Source organism: Oreochromis aureus, linkage group 16 (assembly GCF_013358895.1).
Source record: "Oreochromis aureus strain Israel breed Guangdong linkage group 16, ZZ_aureus, whole genome shotgun sequence".
NCBI classification, from domain to species: domain Eukaryota; kingdom Metazoa; phylum Chordata; class Actinopteri; order Cichliformes; family Cichlidae; genus Oreochromis; species Oreochromis aureus.
In genome coordinates, this window is record NC_052957.1 from 31,157,812 (window position 1) to 31,184,420 (window position 26,609).

Here is a 26,609-nt window from a genome sequence, read left to right on the forward strand (position 1 = left end):
CACAGGTTACGACGTCATCCCGTTGTATTTATGTTCACCGGACAAGAAAATAAAGTACAATCGAGACAAGGGGAAATAAGAGACAAGAGAAAAATGATACACGAATAAAAGCGTGAGTATGAGAATAAATTTTTTTTTGTCTTTGTTTGATGTAAATGTGAGACTTTAAGTCACACCTTACTTAAAAATAATAATAAACTGGTAAACACTGACAAATAAGTGAATGTCCAGATATGAGTTTAGGCTACATTTAACAGTATTTCAACTGCGTGAAATTGGGGTAAACCAAAATGACGCGTGCCCACACCTATTACACATACGTGATTTTCTGGGACATTCTTAGGTCAGAGAAATTTACGATCAGATTTCCAACACTCATTCCCACTGAAAATTTTTAGGGATGTTTGGGAATCAGCACCCTTCGGGACCCTTCGGGAAGTAACGCACATGTGGTTCCAGTTGCAAAAGGGAAAAAAAAATATGCAGAGGCGCAGTTCATTGCCCTAGGACATAATGTTTGAACTAGCAAGTGTGGGTATGTGTACGTGTGTCAGTGGCAGATAAAGCACACAGCAGACTCTCTGTCAGCTCCCAAGTTCTTGACTTGTAGAAGAGAGCACACTCGCCTGGAGGACTGATCGTAAGTATGAGGCTCCGTGTCCGGGCTGGAGCTCGCTGGCTCCTACCTGTCCTGGTTCTTTTGACTGCCCACCAGGTCAAAGCAAACCAGCCTCAGCCTAAGGAGAGACATTACTACATTGCTGCTGTGGAGATAGATTGGAAATACTCTGGCAACGACACAGACGGGTAGGACAGCACTTCAAAATTTGATACAGAGTGACTGGAATTCTTTTTTGTTTTGGGTTTTTTTTGTGTCTGGTAACTTTATTATTGTATTTTTAAAACTCCATTTTATTATGTAATCAGTAGTCACACCTTGTTAAATCAGTAAATTTCACATCTTAGAGTCTATGCATCATTGTGTATGTAATGTGGGGATTTTCTTATGTGTGCCCAATGAGTAATGTTTTGTGTTTTTCCACCCTGCCTTAGGTCTGGTCCCACCTATAAGAAAGTGGTCTTTCGGGAATATGAGAAAGGCTTCAGACAGGCTAAGACTCATCCATCATGGTTAGGTAAATGATGTGGTTTACATGAACACACCGTATGTCTGGTTTAAAATTTTAAGTAACACTTGCCCTGTCTGCACATTAACTAACCTGTGAGATAGAGGGGTGTATTTACCAATAACGTTCCCAGAAAGCAGTCACCATGTACATGCATGTATATTAGAGACTTAATGAATCAGTGTTGAGGAGCTTTTAAGGTGCCCCGGTGTCGCGCAGTGGGAAAAAAACACAGACAGACAGTCGCTATCAAATGCACTCTTTATATCTTCAGGACACATAAGGTTATTATTAATTTAATGTATCACTCCAAGTGCATATTAATGGATAAGCAGCTACTACTTTTGCTAATTTTTCTCTGAAAGAACTGAATTAAAAGGTGAATTCCTTCAGTTTTTACAAACACCAAAAAGACATCAGCATGGTGAGGTAGTGTTTTTTCATGTTTTTTGGACTTTCTCCCTTCCACCTCTTATGTGGTGCCAAATCATATCTTCTTAGCAGGATGGTGAAATAACAGTCACAGAATAATTCCTTTCCCAGAAAGCAAGAGGGAAAAATATAAAGCTGTATTTACAAAAAAGAAGGTTACTTTCATTTTATTGCAAATGTTTACGGTTAAGTTGCTGTGCAAATCAACAGTTAAAGAGAAAGAGTGATGAGTCAGTCTGCGTTTATCCAAGTCTGTCCCTGTGATGAACTGAAGCCTTTGAAATGACATGATTCCACATAAATAAACTTCTCTGCAGGTCTCCTTGGTCCCACACTGAGGGCAGAAGAAGGGGAGACGATTGTTGTAACTTTCAGAAACATGGCCACCAGCCCATATAGCATCAGCCCACACGGTGTGGCTTATGGGAAACAGTCTGAGGGTGAGTGCGTATTAACCCAGCTGCTAACAGATGAATGCAAAAGATGCTGTTATCCTTAAAACAACAGTACCACTACTCCATAACATAGTCTGCCTCTTAATGTTTCTGTGAGTGCTTGTGATGTTTCTCATTGTAATAATTACACAACATTAGCCAATACAACAAACAAATCTGTTTGTCTTCTTCTAAAATATTAACCAGGCAGGCAGATTATCAAAGCAGACAGTTCTGAAGTCCAACAGGAAGAACTGCTAAGCCTTAGGAAATCCCTCTCTGAGACTTACGGGAATTAAAGTGAACTTAGGAAATTGAGGCAAAGTGTTCCTTAATTTGCTCTTAATACAAAAGTCAGAGTACACAGGAAACACAAAAATTAAAGAACACCATGCAGGAGAGTCTGCATTATTTTTGGAAACTGTTCAAAGCTGGTTATAAAAAAAGCTCAAAATCTTCTCAGACTTCCACACACCAGCGTTATAGTTTTGTATCTTCTAATTAGTTTTCAAGTTTCAGTTAGTGTCCACAGTTAAGTTTAGCCTGTGTTTTAAAGTGTTTAGTTTTAGCTTAGTTTTTATTAGTTTCACTGTTAGTTTTAGCCTTTATTGTTCATTATTGTATGGAGGGCATATATCAGAGGCAAAATCAGTACACTTATTACAATAAGGTGTCATGTTTCGCTGTGTGGCAGGCAGGATGTAGGACCCAAATGCAGGACTCATGGACAACGAAAGAGCGAACTAAAGGAGGCAGCTTTATTCAGGGTGTAAAAACTAACATTAAATACAAAACTAAACTAGAAACTGGAAACTAGAAACTTCAACTAGAACACAAGAAAACGAACCAGGAAGAGTAAACTCGGAAACAGCTAGCAACACGGAGGAAAACACACAGCATTGTGAGGGTACAATGCAACAACAAGCAGGGGAAGACTGAGGAGTAAAATACACACGTAGGAAACGAGAGGATAGGGAAAAAGGTGGAAACACAGCTGGGACTAATCAGATGTAAAAGCTCAGAACACTGAACACAAGACAGGGACTATCAAAATAAAACAGAAAACACATGACAGGCACAAAGGCAAGGACTTGATACTGAACAGAGGGAACACGGAGCACAGGGACAGGAGCGACATGAGACACGACTGACTGGGGAACAAGAAAATACACATGAAGACAGAACAAAATCTACACTAAACATGAGGGGCACAGGAACAAAACCCAAGAACTAGAAATCAAGAAATGCTAGAGAACTTAAGGAGCTAGAAATACAAAACAGAAACCAAAACGCTAACTGTGGTAAATCATGATAATAACACAAAATATAAAGCACTGGTTCACTGACCCAGGACCGTGAAAACAAGAAAACAGAAACTTTTGAAAGTCTTGTGAACATGACATCAGTGCAACTAAGGAGATTTTCTCTATATATTTTTATTTCATTTTAGTTAGTTTTCCGAGTTTACAAGATCATTTAAATTATTTTGAATTTCTTTTTCAAAAGGCTGGTTTTTATTTTATTTTAGTTAACTAAAATGGGGTTTTTTTCACATCTAGTTTTAGTTTATTTTTTAGTTGTGTTTGCTGCACACCAGTGGCATTTTGTTAATTTTACCATCATGATATTATTTATCTGTAATTCGGGGCAGTTATCTCCTTTCTTCACAGGAGCCTACTACTTTGACAACACATCACAAAAAGAGAAAGAGGACGACAAAGTACTTCCCAACAGTGAGCACGTTTACTACTGGGAGGTGACGTCAGATGTTGCTCCTCAGAAAAATGACCCCACCTGTCTTACCTACACCTACATCTCCCATCAAAATGTGGTCAAAGACTACAACTCTGGCCTCATTGGCACTTTGCTCATCTGCAAGCAAGGTAAGTGTGAAAATGTGTTGATGCTTTGTGTGTTTTTTATACTGCATTTAGAATTTTGATCTCTATTTTTTTCTTTCTCTCTGGGCAGGCAGTCTAGATGAATCAGGGCAGCAGGCTGGCATCCACCACGAGTATGTATTTCTTTTTGGGGTTTTTGATGAGAACAAGAGCAAATACGAGCCTAGCGGCTATACTTCAGACAGCCATGTGAAATATACTATCAATGGATATACAAACGGATCTCTGCCAGGTAAGTCTGTACAACACTCAGTTATTTGTCACTAAGGGATCTAAAAGCTAGCCTTTTTTAAAATACAGATTCTACAATAATACAACACACTAATCAAGTATTCAATAGCAAAACAATGAAAACACTTTAAAACAGTTTTTTACATTTGTCTAAAACATGCATACATACACACACACACACACGCATATATAAAATAGTACTAACATAAGCTATGGACTAAATTGTTACGTTAAATACAGACCCAGAAGCAGCCCAGAATTTCACATTTGTTTTCTCTGTTCTTCTCTGATGTATACTAAACAATTATTTACACTGGCATCTCTGACTCACATTTCCAAGAGATTCGTTAATCTTTAGCTACAGTTCACTCCATTTCTATGACAGCTGGGGTTTGTACAGTGAGTTGTACAAAAAGTTTTGACATTGGCACAAAGTTTTTCATTCACTTCATGCTGCTTTTGTTTTTAATGAAATTATTATTGACATGTTTCTATGATAAACTGAAGAACAATCACAAAGATTTAATCATTCAAAAGCTGCAAGCAGCAAAGTGTTCCAAAAGACCTTTGTGCCGTTGCCAGAATGTTTGGCCACAACTGTATTTTCAGGAACAGTGACATTGCTGATGGAATTGAGTGGTAAATGCTGGGTGTGTATGTTGGTGTAAAGGAAAAATATTCACTGTAAGAATAAAGGTAAAAACCATAAAGAGACTCAGAGTTTCCTCTTTTCCTTCCAGATGTCAGCATGTGCGCCTATGCCCCTGTGAGACTACATCTGGTGGGTATGAGCTCAGAGCCCGAGGTATTCTCAGTGCATATGAACGGGCAAGTACTGGAACAGGCTGGGCATAAAGTGTCATCAGTCGGGCTCATCACTGGCTCCTCCGTCACTGCCAGCATGGTGGCTGTCCACACAGGACGCTGGCTGCTCTCCTCACACACCGTCAAGCACATAGAAGGTAAGTGTTTCTGTACATTAACCAGAGTAGAAAAGTATTCACCGGTGTAGTCAAACTGACGGTAAAAATTCATTCATCATTCATTCATCGTTGCAGCTAGCATGCACGCTTTTGTGGATGTGATAAATTGTGAAGGATTTGAAAAACCACATCGGTGGGTGACCATTGCGCAAAAACGACAAAGCAGGGAGTGGAAATACTACATCGCTGCTGAGGAAATTGTCTGGGACTATGCGCCTACCAAGCAAGACCATATTGATGAGTAAGCAGACTATGTTTTAAAACATTTTAGGTATTTTTTTGGTTTATGAAAGATTAAAACTGCAAATGTGCCGACATGAACTGAAAAAATTTCTCATTTTTTTGTATAGGGACTTCAAGCGCCAGTACCTGAGTCAGTCACCAACACGCATAGGTGGGAAGTACAAGAAGGCAGTGTACACTCAGTACAAAGATGAGACGTTCACTGAAAGATCAGAGCACCTGCAGAGGAAAAATGAGCTGGGTATTTTGGGCCCAGTGATCAGAGCGCAAATCAGAGACATTATCACGGTGAGAGAACATGTATTGAAGCCAAATTATACTCACTTAGCATATTGTGAGTTAAATTATTATTCAAATCACTCCACATAATCACACGAGCCACATAACTCAAAACATATTTAGAAAAAAAAAAAAAAAACTTAAAAGCACCATGCTGCAAATGCTTTACTTTCAAAGCAGGGAACCTGGTTTGGAGGGTCACCAACATGTACTGACTATCACGGCTGGGGCAGCAGCCGTGTGATGTGTAGGAAGGAGGACTCGAATGCAGCACTTACTGAGATGCAAGGGTGGTTTATTATGAATGGCAGAACACAAAGAGGGGATGGCAAAACAGAACTTAGGATAAACTAAACTGGGAGAAACTAAACTATAGTACGGCAAACCTGAACATGAAGGGAGGACGGCAGGGAGAGCACGCAGTGGATTCACGGAGATCACAGAGTAATGCAGAGAAACACAGGGAATGAACACAGACAACTCAACAAGGAACACAGTCAGACACACACTATAAATACACAGAGGGACACTGGGAAATCACACACAGGTGGGAGACACAGCTGGACCTGATTAACCTGACGAGACAGGGGAACACTAACACCAGGAACCAACAGAGGGAGCACCAACCCAGAAACCCAGTATCCAAAAACCCCAAAACACAAACAGTCCACAAATAATAATGAAAATAATAATAATAGTAACAATAAATACACCAAACACAAAATCACTGAGTCCACGGACTCAGGACCATGACACTGACAGGCAATAAAATGATAATTATTTAGGCATCAACAGACTTCACTTAATGATTTAAAACAGAATACTATTTAAGTACATTCAAAAATTCAAAACCTATCTCTCAAAGACAGGAAATAGATGTACTTTTAGTTGAAAGTCAGCACTTTGTCCAGACAGTCAGTGGTATTTCAAATCAATAAACACAGAGCTAAGACAAGTATCTTGTGTGCGTCTCACTAAAGTGGACTGCAGGGATTGTGTAATCATTTCACAGTGATTACAGACTGTTTGTCCTCATGTACCCTTACTGCTGTTACAGATTGTTTTTAAGAACATGGCCTCCAGACCCTACAGTATCTACCCGCATGGACTGACAATAGAGAAGTCCCAAGAAGGAGTCAACTACCCAAAAGGAGGTACTAATTTCTCATCCCATTTAAAGAAAACTTTTTAAGGCTGAACAGCCCAGTTTAGTTTGCTTATATTAAAAGTTGACAAATATTTGATGGAGTTTTTGTAATATGGTTTCCAGGAAACCATTCTCATGGTGTCCAGCCAGGTGAGACACACACCTATGTGTGGAAAGTGGTCGAAGAGGATGAGCCCTTGGAGGGAGATTCCAGATGTCTGACACGACTTTATCACAGTGCGGTGAACACACCACGGGACATTGCCTCTGGACTGATCGGACCAATGCTTATCTGCAAGAGTCAGTCCCTCAATGTCAGGAATGTGCAGGTAAGAAAAACAGCTGCTAGACACTGGGTAGCAAAAATAAAAAATAAATAATAAATGCTGCTTTCAGTGTTATTTGGTTTGCATCAAGAATCCACACAGAAAGGCCTCAGTCTTCATATTTAATTGGTATTTTCAATTAAGTTTGGTTTCAGTTAGATTTCCAAGTTCACTTATTGAAGTTGAATTCATTCCAGTTTTATTCATATAGCACCAAATCACAACAACAGTCATCTCAAGGCGAGTTATATTGTAAGGTAAGAACCTACAGAGAAAGGCCCAACAATCAGACGTCCTGCAAGCGTCCTACAAGCAAGCACTTTGGCGCCAGTGCAGAGGAAGAAGAAACCTCCACCAGAACCAGGCAAAGAGTTAAACTAAACTTAGTTTGTGAGCACACAATATTGTTTCAGTTAGTTATCATTTTTTAGTTTATTTTTAGTTAACAACTATTGAAAAAGATTTTAATGAATGTTGTTTTAATTTGTCTAATAATTTGGTGATGACCAAAATATCTGCAAGCCCAAAAACAATAACACTGAGATGTATTTGCTGTCGATATAGAAACTGATGGTGTGAAGAGGAGTACATGTCTTTCTTTTTGTCTACAGCTGAAAGCAGACAAAGAGCAGCACGCCATGTTTGCGGTCTTTGATGAGAACAAGAGTTGGTATCTAGAGGATAACATTCGCCAATATTGTGAGCGATCTAAAGTCAACAGGGAAGACCCAGAATTTTATAAGTCCAATATCAAACACAGTGAGTTTTTCTTTGAGATAATTAAGGTTCATATAACATATTGGCCTTGCATTTATCTGGCTACAGTCAACTAACTGTCATGAATCATCTTACAGCTGTCAACGGTTACATCTTTAAGAACGACCCACCCTTGGGCTTCTGCAGTGGTGAGGTTGCAACATGGCACGTGTCCAGCATTGGCGCACAGGACTACATCCAGACAGCTACTTTCTACGGCCACACATTTGAGCTGAATGACAGAACAGAGGACTTTCTAAACCTCTACCCTATGACTGGAGAGACCATCACTATGAACATGCTCAACACTGGTCAGTAAGGACTGACAGTGCTCATATTATGTCAGATTCTTAACATCCAGACAATTATTTGCCAGGATATTTTTACCTTCAGAAAGACATTGAAAGCAACACTTCATTGAACTGCATGATATTAAGTGTAGACTAATAGATACAATAGGTCTCTGGTGTGAAAATTAAAGCCAGTGCAGTTGCACAGAAGTCTATGGAAACAGAACCCTCAGCTCTCTTTTTTGTGCCCTAAATAAATTATTTTCTGATGAGTTTATGGCCCTAATTGTTAGATTACAGATCATAGTTAATATACAAGAAGTTCATTTTGTACAAAGTTGTAAAAACCAGGATATGCTCACAATTTATCAAAGATAGTGTCCTGTGGTTTCATGTTTAGAGGCACCCCAGGCTGGTGGGTTGATGGTGAGAACAAAAATGCTTCATAACTTCACGAAACTTCATAAGTGCAACATTACATTTCCTATATCCATCTTATATAGTCCATGTAATTAACCAGTCACTGCCACCATCTGAAACAGATGCACATGAGAAGTGACTCCATAGTTTTATCACTGATGTTTTTTGTCTCTCTTTTAAACCAGGTGTCTGGCTTCTTGCTTCCCTGAATTCCCATGAGACAACTAACGGAATGCGTGTTAAGTTTCGGGATGTTGAGTGCTTTCGTGACTACCAGTATGAGTACGAAGATTCAGTGCCAAAAAATGAGTTTACTGTGTGGAAGCCCCCAAGCTTGGATGACATCAAAAAGGAAGAGGAGAAGGTAGATCCAGTTAAAAACCCATCACTGGAGCCAGATGTCTACACAGAAATGTTTGCAGAAGTATTGAATCTCAGATCTCACAAGAACCAGTCTGCTGACTCAGATATGGAGAAATTGGACCTCTCTTTCCTGGATTACGATGTTGTTGATGTCCTTGAAAAAGATATGAACAGCACCCTTAATTTCACAGAGATAAAGAGTAAACCCGAGACCTCCACTACAAACCCAGATGCATTAACTGAAATGTGGTTTCTTATTTTGAAAGTCCTGAATATTACATTAGGTAATTTGCAGAACCAAAGCACTAGTGAGAATACAACACATATACTGAACAGCAGTACACCATTGACACAGTCAGTTTTAGACAATTCCACTCTGTATCAAATACAGAACCTAACTGGTTTGAATAGCCACAATGTGTCACAAAAGGATTCCAGTACAACTAGAAATGGCAGTCTGTCATCAGAGACTACCAGACCTAACGTAGCATTGCAAGAGCCAACCAATCTCACTGCAGCACCATCAGGAAATTCAAGTAACAGTTTAGAAAGGGACAGAATAAATGTATCACTGACAACTGATAACCACACTTCTATTGAAGAGGTTGTACAGGACTCTGAGGAGAAATACACTAGAGGGGATGTGTTCTCTTACTCTGTGCCTCTGTCAAAGCCAAGCATTAACAATTTCAACAGTAGCCTAAACAGCAATTTATCAGCTGACACTCTGCTGGAAAATACGAAACGGGAAGACGAGAATAACACTGCAGTAAAGTATGGCAACACGTCAGCAGAGAGAACAAACCATTCATTGTCAGTTCTAGAGGTAGATGTTGAAGAAGTCAGCAGCAACATTAAAAGGCACAACTTAACCATCTTGGAGTTGACTGAAAGCACAGATTATAAAAACAGTGACAATAACACTTTTTTGAGCTCAGGAGAGCTAGAGTATGGACTTCAAATTAATCTTGAAGTTGTGACTACTCCAACTAATTCCAGCTATAAAAATGTAACCCAAATTTTGCTTGAGAATGAGCAAAATGTCACAGGGGATGCATCCAGATCAGCTCTATCAGTGATGAGCAGTATGGGGCGTGAGGAGAATATCTCAAGTCTCTTTGACAAGTTGACCAACACATCTTTGGAAAGTCTTTCTAATCAGACTACAGTTTCAGTTAACCAGTCCCACAGTTCTGAAGAGCTAGGTTTCTCAGAGAGCAGTGAAGAAGTGATCATCTTCCTTAAGGAAAACAATACGGAGGCTATTAAAACCAGTTTGGTCAAAATACAAGGTCACAACTGGACATACGAAGGAACTTACCAAATGATACCTGAGGAACTTCCAGACCAGTTGAAGAAACACTTTGAGAAGGAAACCCCTCAAACAACACTGCCTCCAAAAAAGAAAGTCAGGGTTGTGAACCGTCGAAAGAGACCAGAGAAGGGACACGGTATGAAAACAAGGAAAAGAAAGGAATACAAGCCTCAAGCCCGGAGTGGTTTGCCATTCTCTCCTCGTGGATTTAATCCAGGAATGACTCCTCGTGGGTCACGGCCTCACTCACCAAAGCCTGTCTCGACTGAGGACCACGTCATTGACATGCCGGTTGTTATTGGTGTGCCTCGGCCTGATTTCAGTGACTATGAGCTTTATATTCCTGGGGGAGAACCAGATCACCTACGGCTAGAAGAACAGGATTTCAAAGCTGATGAATACGAGTACGTGATGTACAAAGACCCTTACAGCGACGTTGATGATATCAAGAACCTTGACCTTGACGAGACCACAAAATATTACTTAAAAATGTCAGGCCCCAATGTCAAGACTTATTTCATTGCTGCAGAGGAGGTCGAATGGGACTATGCAGGGTATGGGCACAGGTAAGCTCAGAGTTGTGAAAATTTAAAAGACTAATATAACACCTGAATGCTGATTTACAGGAAATCAAGAACATGTCAGCTAAAACATTATCCTGTTATTTAAACAGGAGGCAAGAAAAGCATGAACTACTCAGCCAAGAAACTAAGTTCACAAAGGTAGTCTTTCGAGGTTACTTGGATAGTAGCTTCACCACACCCGACATCCGTGGGGAGATAGATGAGCATCTCGGCATTCTGGGGCCAGTCATCAAAGCGGAGGTTGGACAAAGCATCATGGTAAGACTAACCCCACATAAGCCAGTTGCCTTTACTTTCTTCATATTTATATATTCTGTCTAAAGTAACCAAGATCCATCTAACCAATTAACTTCACTAAGCTAATAGACTCACTATGTATCGTTTATCCTGTGTTTAAAGGTCAGAGCTCCTAATCTAACTCTCAGCAAGATAATCAAAAAGAGCGTTTTCCAAAAAGGTTTAAAAACCTAACCCTAACCCTCCATCTTTCCAAAATGCAGAATGTGTCTCATTGTCTCGTAGGTGGTGTTCAGGAACAATGCCAACCGTCCATATTCAATACACCCCAATGGGGTGTCCTATACCAAGCGGACAGAAGGCCTCTCCTATGAGGATGATTCCCATTACTGGTTCAAATATGACAATGAGGTTAATCCCAATAATACCTTTACTTATTTGTGGAAAGTCGGCCATACAGTTGGACCAAAACCAGAAGAGTCTGACTGCCGAACCTGGGCCTACTATTCAGGCGTAAATCCAGTGAGTATAATAATTAGTGCTTGTTATAAAAAGAGAGATGCAGAGAATTTTCAGTGGTTTAAGTTATATCTTCAATAAAACAAAAACAAAGTAATGATTTATTTAAAATAATATTGAACCTCACATGTGCGCTGTCTCTTAGGAAAGGGATATCCACTCAGGCTTGATCGGGCCTTTGCTGGTGTGTCGAGAGGGAACCTTGGACACGAAATTAACAGATAGGAGAGAATTCACACTACTTTTCATGACTTTTGATGAGTCACGGAGCTGGTACTATGAGAAGAACTCTGAGATAATGCAAAGAAAAAGGCGAAGGAGAATCATGGATCACAACTTCAAGGAGAACCTAAAGTTCCATTGTAATGCATTAGGGTTTATGTAATCCACCCAAAATGTGTTTAAATGTGATAACTTTTAGTGCCTTCTATATCATGCACCTTACAGAGACAAAAACAGAATTATATAAAAATGTCTTGTTTTTTTTTTAGCAATCAATGGAATTATACACAGCCTGAAGGGCCTGAGGATGTACACCAACCAGCTTGTGACCTGGCATCTCATCAACCTGGGTTCTCCCAATGATATTCATAGTGTCCACTTTCATGGGCAGACATTTATACACAAGAAGACCACCAGCTACAGACAGGCTGTCTACCCACTGCTGCCTGGTGAGAATGATATGTAAACTTAGAGTAACACCTTATTCACCACATTTTAAAGATTAGAATTCACAGTCTACAGGATTTGGATTGTCAGCTGCAGAGAGAAAAGTTTCAAATGAATCAGTGTGATGAACTGTGTTCGCAGGGGGTTTTGCTACCCTGGAGATGTATCCATCCAAACCTGGCCTCTGGCAGCTGGAGACAGAAGTTGGCCTTAGCCAGCAGAAGGGCATGCAGACACTCTTTCTGGTTCTGGATAATGGTGCAAATATAAAACTATCACTCTGCTGCATTTACAACATGATTTTCTACCTACTTTGACTTGTTTTGCATGTCTTACATTTTAATACTGAATTCTTTCTTGTGTGTCCCCAAGACTGCTGTCGTCCACTGGGTCTAGAATCGGGCAGTGTGAAGGATGGAGAGATCACAGCAATCAACACTAGAGGTAGCTATACTACCTCTTGTCTGCAATCATTTCTTTTAGCAATAAATACACTTCGGTACTAAATCACAAATCACTACTGATCTACTGATGTTGTTAACTGGACTAAAACTAGAAGGGTCATCAAGGTCATTGCCTTTATGTAATGAGGGAAAAGGAGAAGGAAGAGGGAGGTCCTTTTCCATTGAGTGGAGATCAACTAAAAAACTAAAAGGGCGGTGATAGCCAAGGAGTACAAAACTCAAGAGTAGCAAATAACATGATTTATTTACAATAAAACAAGCCCAGGGCATTTAAAAAATTATAATAATAACTAAAACCAAGCTAGAAGTCCAACTTCTACATTATATGTACAGGTGCAACAGTCTTGAACAGATGCTCTAGCACCAACCATCACAGAAATCCTTCTTTTCACCCCTTCGGCGCCTTATTTTCTGCACTTTGACCAATCACACTCTGACAAGATACTGAACTCCCAATTGGGAGTTCATGTATCCATCAGAGGACCTCGGAAATTATTGCATGGTAAAGGTCTGTAATTTAAAAAATTATTATTTTTTCTGTCTTTTAAGGATACTGGGAGCCCCATCTTGCCAGATTGAACAATCAGGGTAAATACAATGCATGGAGCACAGACAAGAACAGCAGCTTTATTCAGGTAATGTGGTGTAGATGTGATAACCTACACTCCCATGCTTATTATGTAAATGCAGTTGTTACACACCAGATGCGATGCAAAAAAATTGTACAAGATAAGTTCACTCACAGATGGAGAAAGATGTGGGAACACAAACAAGACATGAGAAGAAAAAGAGAGGTTAGATTCAAAGCTAAGGACTGCTCAGTGACGCTTGATAAACTGCAACTTTAAAGCTTAAATGCAATGTCATAATTTGATATCACATATTTGATTTGTATATGATGTGTTTTGATAAATTATGTATTATCATATTGTGAAATGTCCTGCAAAACAAACAAACCCACACAAACTTTGTGTTATTCAAATGTTGCATGAAAATATTCAATTCAATTCAATTTTATTTATATAGCGCCAAATCACAACAAAAGTCGCCTCAAGGCGCTTTATATACTTTAATACTGGGTAAACAGGTTAGTTTGCAGTACTGTGGTGAATTCTTTATTAAAACACTGTGTGTGCCTGGTGCACAGTGGTTGTGGTGCTCATGGCCAGTGTTAGGTTACATTAAGTGCAGCAGAGATGAATTTAAGTTGATGATGCTTAGATTAATTAACTGAATTCCAGCTTTTTACTATCTATTATAAACACAATATAAAAAGTGTAGTGTCAGTGCAGAGGATAGACATCAGCCAAGATAGCTTGTGAAACTGCTTACATCATGTTCAGATGTGTAAATCCACAAAGAGCAGCTGGTCAGCTGATTACAGCATGTACACAAAGAAAACCTACTGGAGCTCACATTAATGTAAGTTGTGATTCTTTTCCCAGCGCTTAGACACTACACAGATCTTAGAGTTTCCTTGATGTATCCCTCTGAATCCCACTTTAACCCTTGACTGCACTCATTTTATTGTTTATCTGTGGAGACAAAGTTGCCCTCGATAATGTGCGCAACAGAAAATAGTGTGTTTGTTTTTTTAATTCTCTTTCACTTCATGTGTCCTACATTACATATTCAAGCTAAGTACATTCATTAGAGTTAGCATTTCAAATTAAATTCTCATCTACTAACAATATTTTATTATTATATTAATATAGCACAAGGCTCAGTTACCTTTGGACAAAAATGGTTAGTAGAATTGTCCTTCAAAGACCTACAGTTTGTTTTCTTACTTTGAGTGCATTTCAGAGCCTGTATGTTTTCACTTTTACTTGAGTAAAGAAGTTGCTTCAGTACTTTTACTGAAGTATTTTTTAACCCAGGTATCCATACTTCTACTTAAGTAAAGTCTGTACTTTTGCCACCTCTGCTATTATTTAACTATTACCATTGTATATTCGGTACCAGTGCACATTTTGAGCTATGAGCGCACCTGTCACCAAATGCAGTCGTTTGTTTTGTCACATTTATTATTCATATGGAAAAAAAAGTTGAAAAATCTACCTTTATCTGAAAAATAAATGCTGCAAGTTTCATCAAGCGAAATTACTCAGTTGGTCTGAACAGCTGCATTAAGAACATGTGGGTCTGAAAAATATTTTTACCCCACAAAATATTTGCACAAATTTTACATGTCCAGCGTGTAGAAGTCTCAAAGGGCTTAATACATGAATGTCAAACTCCTTTTTGATCCACTTTGATCTTATGTGGGGCAGACCAGCAAAACTGCCCTTTCTGCCATTGAACAGAAGTTTAACTACACATTTAATTCCTTATATATCTTTTATACAAACCTAAGTGCTATTTTAACTGAAATAAATCTGTCATCACAAGTCTTACATTTTAAAGAGTAAATGTGTAAAATTACAGAAATCTGAAACTGAATAACTTTGTTGAAGTATGGCTGACCATGGGGGACGTCGTTATCAGCAGGAAAAGCTGTGAAACTTCTGAAAATACAATTAAAAGTCCAACATTTCTTTTCTGTTTTGTTTTGTTTTGTTTCTGAAGACATCCCGTAGGACGGAATGGAGGCTTTAGCAGGCTAATTCTGGCCCCTGGGCCTTGTGTTTGACATTGTGCCATACCTACTTCCCCCTACACAGGTAGACTTCCAGCGGCCAGTTGTGATCAGCCAGGTGGCAACTCAGGGAGCCAAGCAAATGTTCTACTCCCAGTATGTCGTCAAATATTTGATCTCCTACAGCAATGACCGCCGGAAGTGGATCTTTTATAAAGGCGACAGCAAAGGCTTTAGAAAGGTGGGGGGGGAGTTTGATCACTTCCTTTCTTTAATGCAAACACCTACAAACTGGACAAGCTTGGGAGCAGCTATCTAATTCTCTCACATTGTGTCTTTTCCTCTCTTACCAGGTATTCACTGGTAACCAGGAAGCCTATGAGACAAAGACAAATATTTTCTTCCCACCCGTGATTGGACGATTCATTAGGCTTCACCCCATTGAATGGTACAACATGGCAACAGTCCGCATGGAGTACTTTGGCTGTGAGCTTGACGGTAAGACGGTACAGTAACAACCATGTTAGTAAAAAAAAGGTTTGGACACTGTGCATTGTAAACCCCAGACTAAATGTATAAAACTTTAAACTGGCTGTAAGGGATGCTGTGAAAATTTTAAAAGTGTATGTTATGATCAAGTGAAAGGTCCTGAACATTTCTGATCTCCTGCCTCAGGCTGCTCAGTGCCTCTTGGGATGGAAAGTGAAGCTATAGGGGACATTTACATCACAGCCAGCTCTACAGCCACTAGCTGGTATGCTGGACCCTGGAAACCATCACTCGCACGACTCAACAGACAAGGGGCTGTCAATGCATGGCGGGCTAAGGTAAACGTTGTAATATTGGCATGATAGATACAACAGAAGTGCATTCAGATTTAATGTGAGCATCGCGGCAAATCAGGACACCTACAACACTTAAAAACCTTGAGAATTTGCCAGTTTATTAGCATGCAGATTTTTCCTGATTGTCTCTCTTGTTTCTTCTCCTTCTCAGTATAACAACATGGACCAGTGGCTTCAGGTAGAACTGCCTCAGGTTAAAAAGATCACAGGTATCATAACCCAGGGAGCCAAGTCTCTGGGGAAGGAGATGTATGTCATGTCCTACATTTTGCAGTACAGTGACAATGGGATAGAGTGGAAAGAGTACACGGATAGTGAGGATGAGCCTGCCAGGGTGAGCCGTCCAACATGTTGAGCAAGTAAACTGGTGTTTTCACTGAGTGAAGTAAAGTGATTGTAAACAATTTCTGTCTCTCTGCTTGCGTCAAATCCAGATTTTTATGGGAAATACAAATAACAACGACCACGCCAGGAACTACATCTACCCTCCCATTTTCTCCCGCTTTATCCGAGTCATCCCCAAAAGCTGGATGACCTCCATCACCATGAGAATTGAGCTGCTTGGATGTGACTTTGAGTGATAATAGATAATAGATCATACAGGTCAGCTCAAGCATGCACATGAATATGCAAATAAATGGACGTGAAGCTAAAAAGGTAACATAACATAGAAATACCAAATCACAGCTAACATGAAAAAACTCACACATGTTTGTTTCAGGCTATTTGCCAAATTTGTCTTGTAGCTTGAGTAACTCAGTGAATTGTCACTTGTCACTATGATTTTAGATTTTTTGGAAGTTGCAATCAAAGTAGTAAAAAGTAGTAAAAATGTCACGAGTAAGTAGGATTTGTGTGTTTTTGAAATACTAGTTGTATTTTCATGTAAATATGTAAGCAGAGAACGAACATGTAATTTATTTCTAATAAATACAATATGCATTGTTTTTATTCGGTGTCATGTTCAGTGATGGATGGATGGTTTGCATGACTGAATTCGCTGTATAAACGGAGAGCCTTGGCATCCCAAGCATGAGTGTGGGAACACTGATATCTTCTCAAGGTGTCCTGAAGGTGTCACTTTTAACACCTCTGCTGGGGTCAAGCCTGTCTTTTAGCAGCACCAAAGTCAACAGACACGTGCAGCTGCACACACATGTTATGTTTATCCATTTGCTGATCATGTTAAACTGGGCACCAGAGGTGTGAAAGTCTCAGCATGTCTGGATTACTTTACTACTGATCTATGGAGGCAAATCAACTCACAGATAGCTTTATCGGACACCCACATTCTGCCTCGGAGCAGCTGCTTAACTGTGTGATTTGGAAATGCTTTAGATAATAGTGTTAATAATAATAATAATAATAATACTGTGGCTCTAGGTTTATAAATATTAGGTCTTAGGAAAAATGACTCTATATTGGATAAACGTGTTATTCAAAGCCCACATAACAGTATTAAATGTACTTATTCAATTCAACAAAAATTGTATTTATATACACAGGTACGACAGGCACTTTATATTGTAACGTAAAGCCCATACAATAACAGAGGAATATTCCCAACCATCAGACGACCCCCTATGAGGAAGAATTTGGTGACAGTGAGATAGGAAAAACTCATTTTTAGAAGGAAGAAACCTCTGGGAGAACCAGGCTCAGAAAAGCAACCATGTTTTGATTCAGTTATCCAATGTGCTGTCCTTACTGTAAGTCAATGTGGCCTCTGACTTGAGGTTTTTTGAAACCGTAATAATTTGGTGAACTGAGGGTTTTCTGGTAGAGCCGAGCCTAACGTGAGATCAAAACTGTCTCAAAGTGTACTTTTTTTACCTTTCACCTGACACACAGACTCCTCAGCGGATGATTTGCTCAGTTTTTATTTGGAAATGAAAGCAAAGGCGATACACTGAGAGAGCCCTCCTTAAATTGTACTTGGTGCTGTAGATTAGAGTTCAGTTCAAAATTCTAACACAAGGAACTGAGGTGAGATTTTTTGGACTGTTGCTTTGCAAAGATCAGCTGAGCAAAGATCAGCTGCAACTGTGAGATTCCACCACCAGATGTCACTGCAGGTTCACGATGGCAGAAAATCGGACCTAGACAAAATATTTTCCTGGCACAGAAATAAAGTTTTGTCTTTAGAGACCATGCTCTGTGCCTGATAAGAGCCCCGGAGATCCTGGAGATCATACAGTGCAAAACGAGCTGTCTCGTTGGATTTTAGAGGTCCTATCTGAGTACAGTGCAGGATTATTTAACGTGAATAGTGTTCTGTCTATAAAACCAGAATAAATTCTCATTCTTTAGAGAAATTATTCAATAACTTGATTTTCTATGGGATCTATCGGTGTTTTGTCTCTTTATGAATAACTAGCAGCAAACACGCAGTTTCCCACTGTGTGAATGAAAATCAATCACTCACAGTAAGGCTGAGATGTACCGAGTTAATCATTGATCTAAAGATGCCCCACACTGATCATACTCTCATTTCCTTTCTTGCAAAGAGAGGAAACGCAGTTTGATTATAGAAACTTGGTCATTCATCAAAGATGAGGCTACTTACTCACCCTACTGTGACGATTTGCCCGGTGATAAAATATGAAAAGCACTGACTCGTGATTATAAATATCCCTGCATTACACTTCTGCCTGGCAAGTGACATAGAAGTTGTTTACAAACATACTTTTAAGAAGGAGACGTCAGGACCGTAACTTTAACCGGGAGAAGCTTTATTGGTCATGGGGGGCACGTAAGAGATCGCGCACACGCATAAGCTCCCCCTCCCTTCCCTGCGTCTCCGCCCCCACTCCTCAGGACTCGTTAAAAAGCGCCCGTCCTTGACCTGGAGGTTAGATAAAGACCTGAAACAGCGCTGCATCCTGCGACGAAGTGGGACTTTACGCTGAGGGGTACATTTATTTATTTAGAAGTTTTCACGACGTTTCTGGATCATTTCTAAGCGGACTAGTGGAGTCATGAAGTCCCCAAAGCTGAAACCTCAAGGTAATGTCGTTTGTTTTAAATATATAAGTATATAAATATTATCTTATATATGAATACGATAATTGAATTGCAGTTGTGTTTATATAAGAATAGAACAATGTGCTACGTGAATGATTTCCAGCTCTGAATCATAACATCAACAGTTTGCTCATTTCGTTACATTTTATTTCACTTTTGTGAATTATTTTTCCCCCCTTTGCAGCCAAGTTCATCAACGAGGAGGATCTGAACGATGTGCTGTGCGAGTTCGACGCGGTGATCGAAGACTTCACGTCGCCGGTGGAGAAGCGACACTTCAGGTACGACGAACACCTGAAGACCATGAAGAGGAGGAGCAGCGCCAGTGTCAGCGACAGCGGCATCAGCGACACAGAGAGTAAGTGGGCAAGGATTGTGATTTACTGTGGGCTCACCTGCTCCTCAGTATTATCCCGTGTGGATATTACCATGGTTATCTAACCAATGGAAAAGTTCAGTGGTTCCACTTTGTTGTGATCCTTAACATGGAGCAATTAAATTGGACTCCAGACAGTCAGACAAGAGTTACAAAGTGTCACAAAATAATGACACGTTATACTTCTCTGCAGAATGAAGACACAGGGTTTGTTATCTCTGCAGTACCACTCCTCCTATAGTGAACTTTATGCCTTGGGTGTGTAGTGTCTTATCAGGTACACTGTAAAGTTTGCTTTATGTAAAAAACATGCAAACTCTCTAAGTAAGGAAACCTTTTTAAAAAGCCAGGTTCACAAGCTTGTTTGTCTTGAGTGTACTGCACTTGAGGAGGATATGTCACATCAATGTAATATAGTACACATAAACATAAGAGTGTTATTTAATTTTAATTTAGTATTGCAGCAATTAAACAAAAGTATCTAAATTCAATTTCTGATTAATGTCACAGTGGCCCAAATACCACACAGTTACATAAAAACGCTAGCAAACATTTGAACATCAACTAAACAAGAAAACTGAGCAGGAATCATTATTCTCAATAGGAGGAAATGCTAGAGACCACATTCCACATCCACAAGAAGTGCAAACACGACATAACTGGAATCGGGATCGCCACACTGCTAAACTTACTGAAAGTTAAATATTAACATTCTCACAGGTGTATGAGGTACAGATAAGCATACAGACTATTTTAAATTGATTAGGGTATTGTTTGCATTTACAGTGCCGCATCCAGAGGGCACCCGAGTCGAGCATCAAACTGTTGCATACGCCTTCATGTATGCTCGCACGCAGGGAGAGTAGCAGGGAGAGAAAATCCCTTTCTCATGCTTCAGAGATGTTGGCGTCACGTTGAGCTGCATATTTTGGCACACCTGCCCCTATTTTGTGGCTGCGTCTCTAAAGGTTTACTGTCATACGTTACCATATCACTCTACCATACGGTGTCTTAAAAGTCTAGCTTCCCCCAGCTGCAGAGCTGGCTTCAGGGGGGCAAGTGGGATAGCCTTGTATGCTGATACACAGAGAAAAATATGCTTCATGTCCCCATGTGCAAATATACTTTTCCAAACACATGCCAGTGGGTAGGGCTGTCTAAGGGAGGAGAGAGGGTGTGCAGGCTAGATAACCACACATTCAAATGTACGATATATGCTAGAAAGGGAATCAGACGTTTAAAACTAGGTAATTGCACAATAACAGGGGCCATTATCACTGATGATCTCGCAGGGAGCAACATCAGTGATACAAACACAGGGAAGGTGTTTGAACATGTGTCTATGGCACTAATGAGCTTGCTGATTTGATCAGTGGATCAGATTCCTGCTTGAACCCTGTCCTCTCCATGGTAGTGAAGTAATGACGAAGGACCTGTCTCCCACAGGGGCCACCTATTGTCTCGAAGTCTGATAGATGTATTGAGTGTTGAAGGCGTAGATAAATGACAAAAAGTCTTGGAGCTGCACCCTGGAGTGTCAGTGTGAGTGAGAGAGGCGACAGAGAGCCACAGAAAGTGGTATGAAGAATGTAGGAGTGAATAAGAAGGACAGACAGACATGAATATAGAGCAGCAGAGGAAGCTGAGAAATGAGAGAGGTTCAGGTTCCAGTCAAGTGCAGACATTAAGGCCTCATCGGTGTGTGTGTGTGTGTGTGTGTGTGTGTGTGTGTGTGTGTGTGTGTGTGTGTGTGTGTGTTCCACTTGCACTTCCTGTGTGGTGTCTTCTATCCCATGTTGTGCAATTTCCCACAATCCAGAGTTGTGGGAGAGGCATTGGTCAGAGAGGCGGGAACAAGTGGGTGCTTGACATCTCAGACATGGTGCAAGATACACATCGGCATCTTTAAGTGTAGCCTAATCTTAGTTTGAGAACACACACTTCACAGCTACACATTCATTATTATCAGTGTGGTTTGCACTTCTACAAAGAATGATTTAAAAAGTCTTTCATGCTGTCAGATAAACATTTATCCCTATCCCAGCTACACCCCCAACAGGTCAACTAAAGAGTCTCACTCACATTCACACCTACGGGCAATTTAGAATCACTAGTTAATCTAACCCCACTAACTGCAAGTCTTTTGGCTGTGCGAGGAAGCCGGAGCAGCCAGAGAGAACATACGTCCACACAGATGGTGGATTCAAACCCAGAACCTTCTTTGCTGTGAAGCAAGAGTGGTGGTTTGAAGTACTGTGTGGCAAAATAAAGGTGACCATTAGATCATTTATGTAAGACTTGTGTAGAGATTTGTGCATAAGAAACAGAGACAGTATCCCAAATAAGAGCATGCTCTGCTGTTTTGAACATGTCAAACATAAATCTTACTAAAGAGCAGGGGAAGAGTTGGCTGCCTTTGGAGACCTCTTTGCCCAGGAAAACCTTTGATATTGCTTTCACTAACAGCGTCAAAGCTGCTGACTTATGGTTATCAAGACTTTTTCTTTTTAGCTTTGAAGTCATCCAGAAATTTTTGCTGCAAGAAAAACAAAGTCTTCTGTAGAGATTCATTTTAACACTTTTGTTTTTGTGCCGTACCCGCACGTGTTTGTGAGGCACGCACACAACAGCCCAGAGAGGAAGGGTGTCATTAGAGGAGAATGCAGTGATTACACACTGAAGCTTGTCACACTGACACAGATGTAGAGAAAAGTGAGCACTCGCTTGATCTTATATGCCTGCATTTTCTCTTCTGTCTCTTTCTGACAGGTGCCGAGTCTCTCAACAGAAACAGCTTCAGCTTCAGCGACGAGAGACTGAACTCGCCCACCATGCTCTCCCCCACCACCACCACCTCACCTCCCCTAATGTCACCAAAACGTGAGTAAAAGCCCTTGAAAACTCGTGGACATAAATAAGCTATGTATTGTACTGTATATGTACAGGGAGTGCAGAATTATTAGGCAAATGAGTATTTTGTCCACATCATCCTCTTCATGCATGTTGTCTTACTCCAAGCTGTATAGGCTCGAAAGCCTACTACCAATTAAGCATATTAGGTGATGTGCATCTCTGTAATGAGAAGGGGTGTGGTCTAATGACATCAACACCCTATATCAGGTGTGCATAATTATTAGGCAACTTCCTTTCCTTTGGCAAAATGGGTCAAAAGAAGGACTTGACAGGCTCAGAAAAGTCAAAAATAGTGAGATATCTTGCAGAGGGATGCAGCAGTCTTAAAATTGCAAAGCTTCTGAAGCGTGATCATCGAACAATCAAGCGTTTCATTCAAAATAGTCAACAGGGTCGCAAGAAGTGTGTGGAAAAACCAAGGCGCAAAATAACTGCCCATGAACTGAGAAAAGTCAAGCGTGCAGCTGCCAAGATGCCACTTGCCACCAGTTTGGCCATATTTCAGAGCTGCAACATCACTGGAGTGCCCAAAAGCACAAGGTGTGCAATACTCAGAGACATGGCCAAGGTAAGAAAGGCTGAAAGATGACCACCACTGAACAAGACACACAAGCTGAAACGTCAAAATTGGGCCAAGAAATATCTCAAGACTGATTTTTCTAAGGTTTGATGGACTGATGAAATGAGAGTGAGTCTTGATGGGCCAGATGGATGGGCCCGTGGCTGGATTGGTAAAGGGCAGAGAGCTCCAGTCCGACTCAGACGCCAGCAAGGTGGAGGTGGAGTACTGGTTTGGGCTGGTATCATCAAAGATGAGCTTGTGGGGCCTTTTCGGGTTGAGGATGAAGTCAAGCTCAACTCCCAGTCCTACTGCCAGTTTCTGGAAGACACCTTCTTCAAGCAGTGGTACAGGAAGAAGTCTGCATCCTTCAAGAAAAACATGATTTTCATGCAGGACAATGCTCCATCACACGCGTCCAAGTACTCCACAGCGTGGCTGGCAAGAAAGGGTATAAAAGAAGAAAAACTAATGACATGGCCTCCTTGTTCACCTGATCTGAACCCCATTGAGAACCTGTGGTCCATCATCAAATGTGAGATTTACAAGGAGGGAAAACAGTACACCTCTCTGAACAGTGTCTGGGAGGCTGTGGTTGCTGCTGCACGCAATGTTGATGGTGAACAGATCAAAACACTGACAGAATCCATGGATGGCAGGCTTTTGAGTGTCCTTGCAAAGAAAGGTGGCTATATTGGTCACTGATTTGTTTTGTTTTGTTTTGAATGTCAGAAATGTATATTTGTGAATGTGGAGAATGTTATATTGGTTTCACTGGTAAAAATAAATAATTGAAATGGGTATATATTTGTTTTTTGTTAAGTTGCCTAATAATTATGCACAGTAATAGTCACCTGCACACACAGATATCCCCTAAAATAGTTAAAACTAAAACAAACTAAAACTACTTCTAAAAACATTCAGCTTTGATATTAATGTGTTTTTGGGTTCATTGAGAACATGGTTGTTGTTCAATAATAAAATTATTCTTCAAAAATACAACTTGCCTACTAATTCTGCACTCCCTGTAGTAATGAGTGATTGAAGAGGCTTATATTTAAACTGCTCAGTTCAAAATCGTGATTTTTTTTTTCTGTGTGTTTCCATTGCAGCCAAACTGGGCGACACTAAAGAGCTGGAGGACTTCATCGCCGACCTGGACAAGACACTAGAGAGTAAGTGCTAATGCAATCCGGCTGTCAGAGCCCCAAGATAAATTAGCCTGTATGCTGGTGCCGCTCGCTACTCGGGATTAACCGGAGCGTTTGTTCCCTGTGTCGGCTTTGTTAACAACTGCTCATAAAATGCCATGAGAGCCACCCCACAGGTTTCTATGAAACAATGATGTGTCAGGATTATGAAGTGGCTGAGGCTTGCTATATGGACCTCCAGGCTTTCAGGGTCACACTGGAGAGAAAGGCTGCATATCCCTTTTCACCTGTCACTCAGCTTTGAAGTGGAGATCGTACACAGTGGAACGCTGCTTTATAATATTCATCCTGGTCTATTCTTCCCCTGTCTCTTTCCGTGTATGGTACATATACCCTGTATGGAGGCATTTTCCTCTGGGCTTTTGTTCTTTATCCAAATTGATCCTCTTAGTGTAGAGCAGGGGTGTCAAACTTATTTTAGTTTGTGGGTCACATACAGCCCAGTTCAACCCTCCAAACCGTTCCTATTACTTTCTTTTCTTTTCATGTAAAGTTTAACTCCAATGTGAAAATAACTACAGGTAATAAAACATCTATTTGTAATGATAATGATGAGATGTTTCTAGAGAAACAAGTCAGTTTCAACAATATGTGGTGGTAGTGAAGCAAAGAAACCCCCACCTTACTCTCGTGTAGCCATGAGTGATGTCAGGATAAACTCTGCAAACCCAGCAGTGACCTAAATAACAGCTGTCATCACACCATTCATTCTTATCAACTAGCAGCGCAGTTCTTCCAAATGTAAAATGCAGTGAAAATTCCAAAATTTATGCCCTCCTTGTTGCAGTCTTTGCACTCTGCAAAGCCATTCAGTGGGCTGAATCTGGAACCTTTGCTGTATATTTGGCAACCCAGAGGTAGGGAATGTTCCGTGGTGTATGCAAATTTGTCATCTCTAGCCTACTGGGCTATAATAATAATATTTGACCTAACTTGACTTGGAACGCACAAATCTGTAATCGGAGAAAGCAATTTGGTATCTTACACAATGTCAGGCTAATAGATGGCTGATTTGTGCTGGGCCTCCTCTTTGCTCAGGCCTTGTCAGAGTTGGAACTTGCATCAGAGAATAAGGAATGTGTGCCGGGGTAAACCCTGTCGGAAATTTCAACTTTAAATGTCAGTAGTGGAAAGAGACAGGGGTGGGAGTGAGGAACTTTTCTTATTTCCATGTCTGTTCTTAGGCTTCCTACTCTGTTTTAGCCACTGAATGTCCATCTTTCACAGGCATCCCATCTGTCTGTAAAGTTGGACATTCAATTAGCCATTCAGGCAGTCAGCCAGCTCCTCTGTTAGCAACGGAGCGCGGTGTGTTTATTGGGGCCACCAGTGTTTACGATGAGCAGCCTGTAAAGCTGAGCGTCCACCATTCTGAGAATAGAACCAGGAGCCAGGGAGTCCTCCTCTAACCGTGTCCATCTCTGTCTGCTCTAGGCATGTGACACAGAGGCCCACAGTCAGCTTGGAGCCTGGCCACGAGGGAAGGAGGGAGTGTAAGTCTGGAGGACCCCCCTTGAACAGTTAACATGCACCTGCCCCCCCCTCACAGAAAACCACCCAACAGGATGCAGCTGGATGGCGCAGCAGCTGCCAAGTAGCTCGACCACAGCATCAGTTCCAGCCGCTCAGCGCTCCTAAAGTTAACCCAGCACTAACTTCAGACCACATGGCTGTAAAGACTGCAGTCAGGGTTAAGATTAGCTTCGTAGGACAAGAATACTGCGCAGCCATGAAGTAATGGACTCCCATTAAAGGTGCGAGGAGTAAAGGCACGCTAGAACATTCGTTGTTTGAATTACAATTCATCCCGCCACAGACCAGATTACACTCCCTCGTGCAAAACTTGAGCTGGAAGAGTTATTTAAGAAATGGCTTTTTATAACAGAAAGATATTTGTATTTTATAGAGCTTCTTATTGTAAATATATCTCTCTTTTATTGTGAAATCTATTTTTGTATCATATGTAAATAATAACTGCTTCAAATTCTATTTGCCTTGGTTTTGACAGGACAGTCAGATTAAGATTTGACAGGTTGACTGGAATAAAGTTGATCAAATGTGAACTAAAGCCGTAACCCTCTCTGAAAAAAACTGGAAAATAATCTGTGTATTTATACAGCTACTACCTGCCTGAGATAACATTAAACGATTACAATTTTTTCTTTTATTAGCACGTGTCTTGTCTTTTTTCTTTTTTTTTTATTCCGAGCTTCAGTTAGGCTGTTCACATCTGAACTTAATTTGTTTTTGGATTTAAAAAAATCCTGAAAACTCCCCTGCAGGAAGGTGTTTCCAGAGGTCAGCGACCACACTAGGTGTACATGCTGTCTTGCGAACTAGACTGGTAAAGCAGTGGCGATCTGTCAGTGGAAGACCACCAACA

General features: G+C 40.5%; 2 protein-coding genes across 3 annotated transcripts; both read left to right on the plus strand.

Annotated features, from left to right (window-relative positions):
• The first annotated feature begins 32 nt into the window (after window positions 1–32).
• Window positions 33–17,094, plus strand: f5 (coagulation factor V). Of its 2 annotated transcripts, XM_039600036.1 has the most exons (26): window positions 33–112; window positions 611–807; window positions 1,054–1,136; window positions 1,877–1,999; window positions 3,664–3,876; window positions 3,965–4,126; window positions 4,866–5,087; window positions 5,184–5,349; window positions 5,459–5,639; window positions 6,688–6,784; window positions 6,901–7,106; window positions 7,715–7,862; window positions 7,958–8,170; window positions 8,755–10,813; window positions 10,921–11,089; window positions 11,354–11,590; window positions 11,733–11,949; window positions 12,079–12,258; window positions 12,398–12,514; window positions 12,629–12,700; window positions 13,270–13,355; window positions 15,384–15,539; window positions 15,652–15,796; window positions 15,974–16,125; window positions 16,295–16,477; window positions 16,578–17,094. In XM_039600036.1, exons 2-26 carry the CDS (start codon window positions 647–649, stop codon window positions 16,722–16,724), a joined length of 5,895 nt encoding a protein of 1,964 aa, XP_039455970.1. In that variant the 5' UTR covers window positions 33–112; window positions 611–646; the 3' UTR covers window positions 16,725–17,094. The 2 variants fall into 2 exon arrangements, with proteins under 2 accessions (XP_039455970.1, XP_031583146.2); XM_031727286.2 differs by lacking the exon at window positions 33–112 and having other exon boundaries at window positions 379–807.
• Window positions 17,095–18,988: 1,894 nt separating this feature from the next.
• On the plus strand, window positions 18,989–26,396 carry rgcc (regulator of cell cycle). The gene is made up of 5 exons (XM_031727280.2): window positions 18,989–19,149; window positions 19,352–19,525; window positions 22,313–22,423; window positions 24,128–24,190; window positions 25,661–26,396. The coding sequence occupies exons 1-5, from the start codon at window positions 19,122–19,124 to the stop codon at window positions 25,666–25,668; spliced, it is 384 nt and encodes a 127-aa protein (XP_031583140.1). The 5' UTR covers window positions 18,989–19,121; the 3' UTR covers window positions 25,669–26,396.
• The last annotated feature ends 213 nt before the right edge of the window (window positions 26,397–26,609 follow it).

What these genes read in the sequence shown, in the direction of transcription:
- f5 (XM_039600036.1), top strand. Translation starts at nt 647, where the DNA reads ATGAGGCTCCGTGTCCGGGCTGGAGCTCGCTGGCTCCTACCTGTCCTG. An exon ending in TTATGGGAAACAGTCTGAGG is followed by an intron (nt 2,000 to 3,663) that starts GTGAGTGCGTAT and finishes CTTTCTTCACAG; the next exon opens with GAGCCTACTACTTTGACAAC. An exon ending in TATGAACATGCTCAACACTG is followed by an intron (nt 8,171 to 8,754) that starts GTCAGTAAGGAC and finishes CTTTTAAACCAG; the next exon opens with GTGTCTGGCTTCTTGCTTCC.
- rgcc (XM_031727280.2), top strand. Translation starts at nt 19,122, where the DNA reads ATGAAGTCCCCAAAGCTGAAACCTCAAG. An exon ending in CGGCATCAGCGACACAGAGA is followed by an intron (nt 19,526 to 22,312) that starts GTAAGTGGGCAA and finishes TCTTTCTGACAG; the next exon opens with GTGCCGAGTCTCTCAACAGA. An exon ending in TCCCCTAATGTCACCAAAAC is followed by an intron (nt 22,424 to 24,127) that starts GTGAGTAAAAGC and finishes TTTCCATTGCAG; the next exon opens with CCAAACTGGGCGACACTAAA.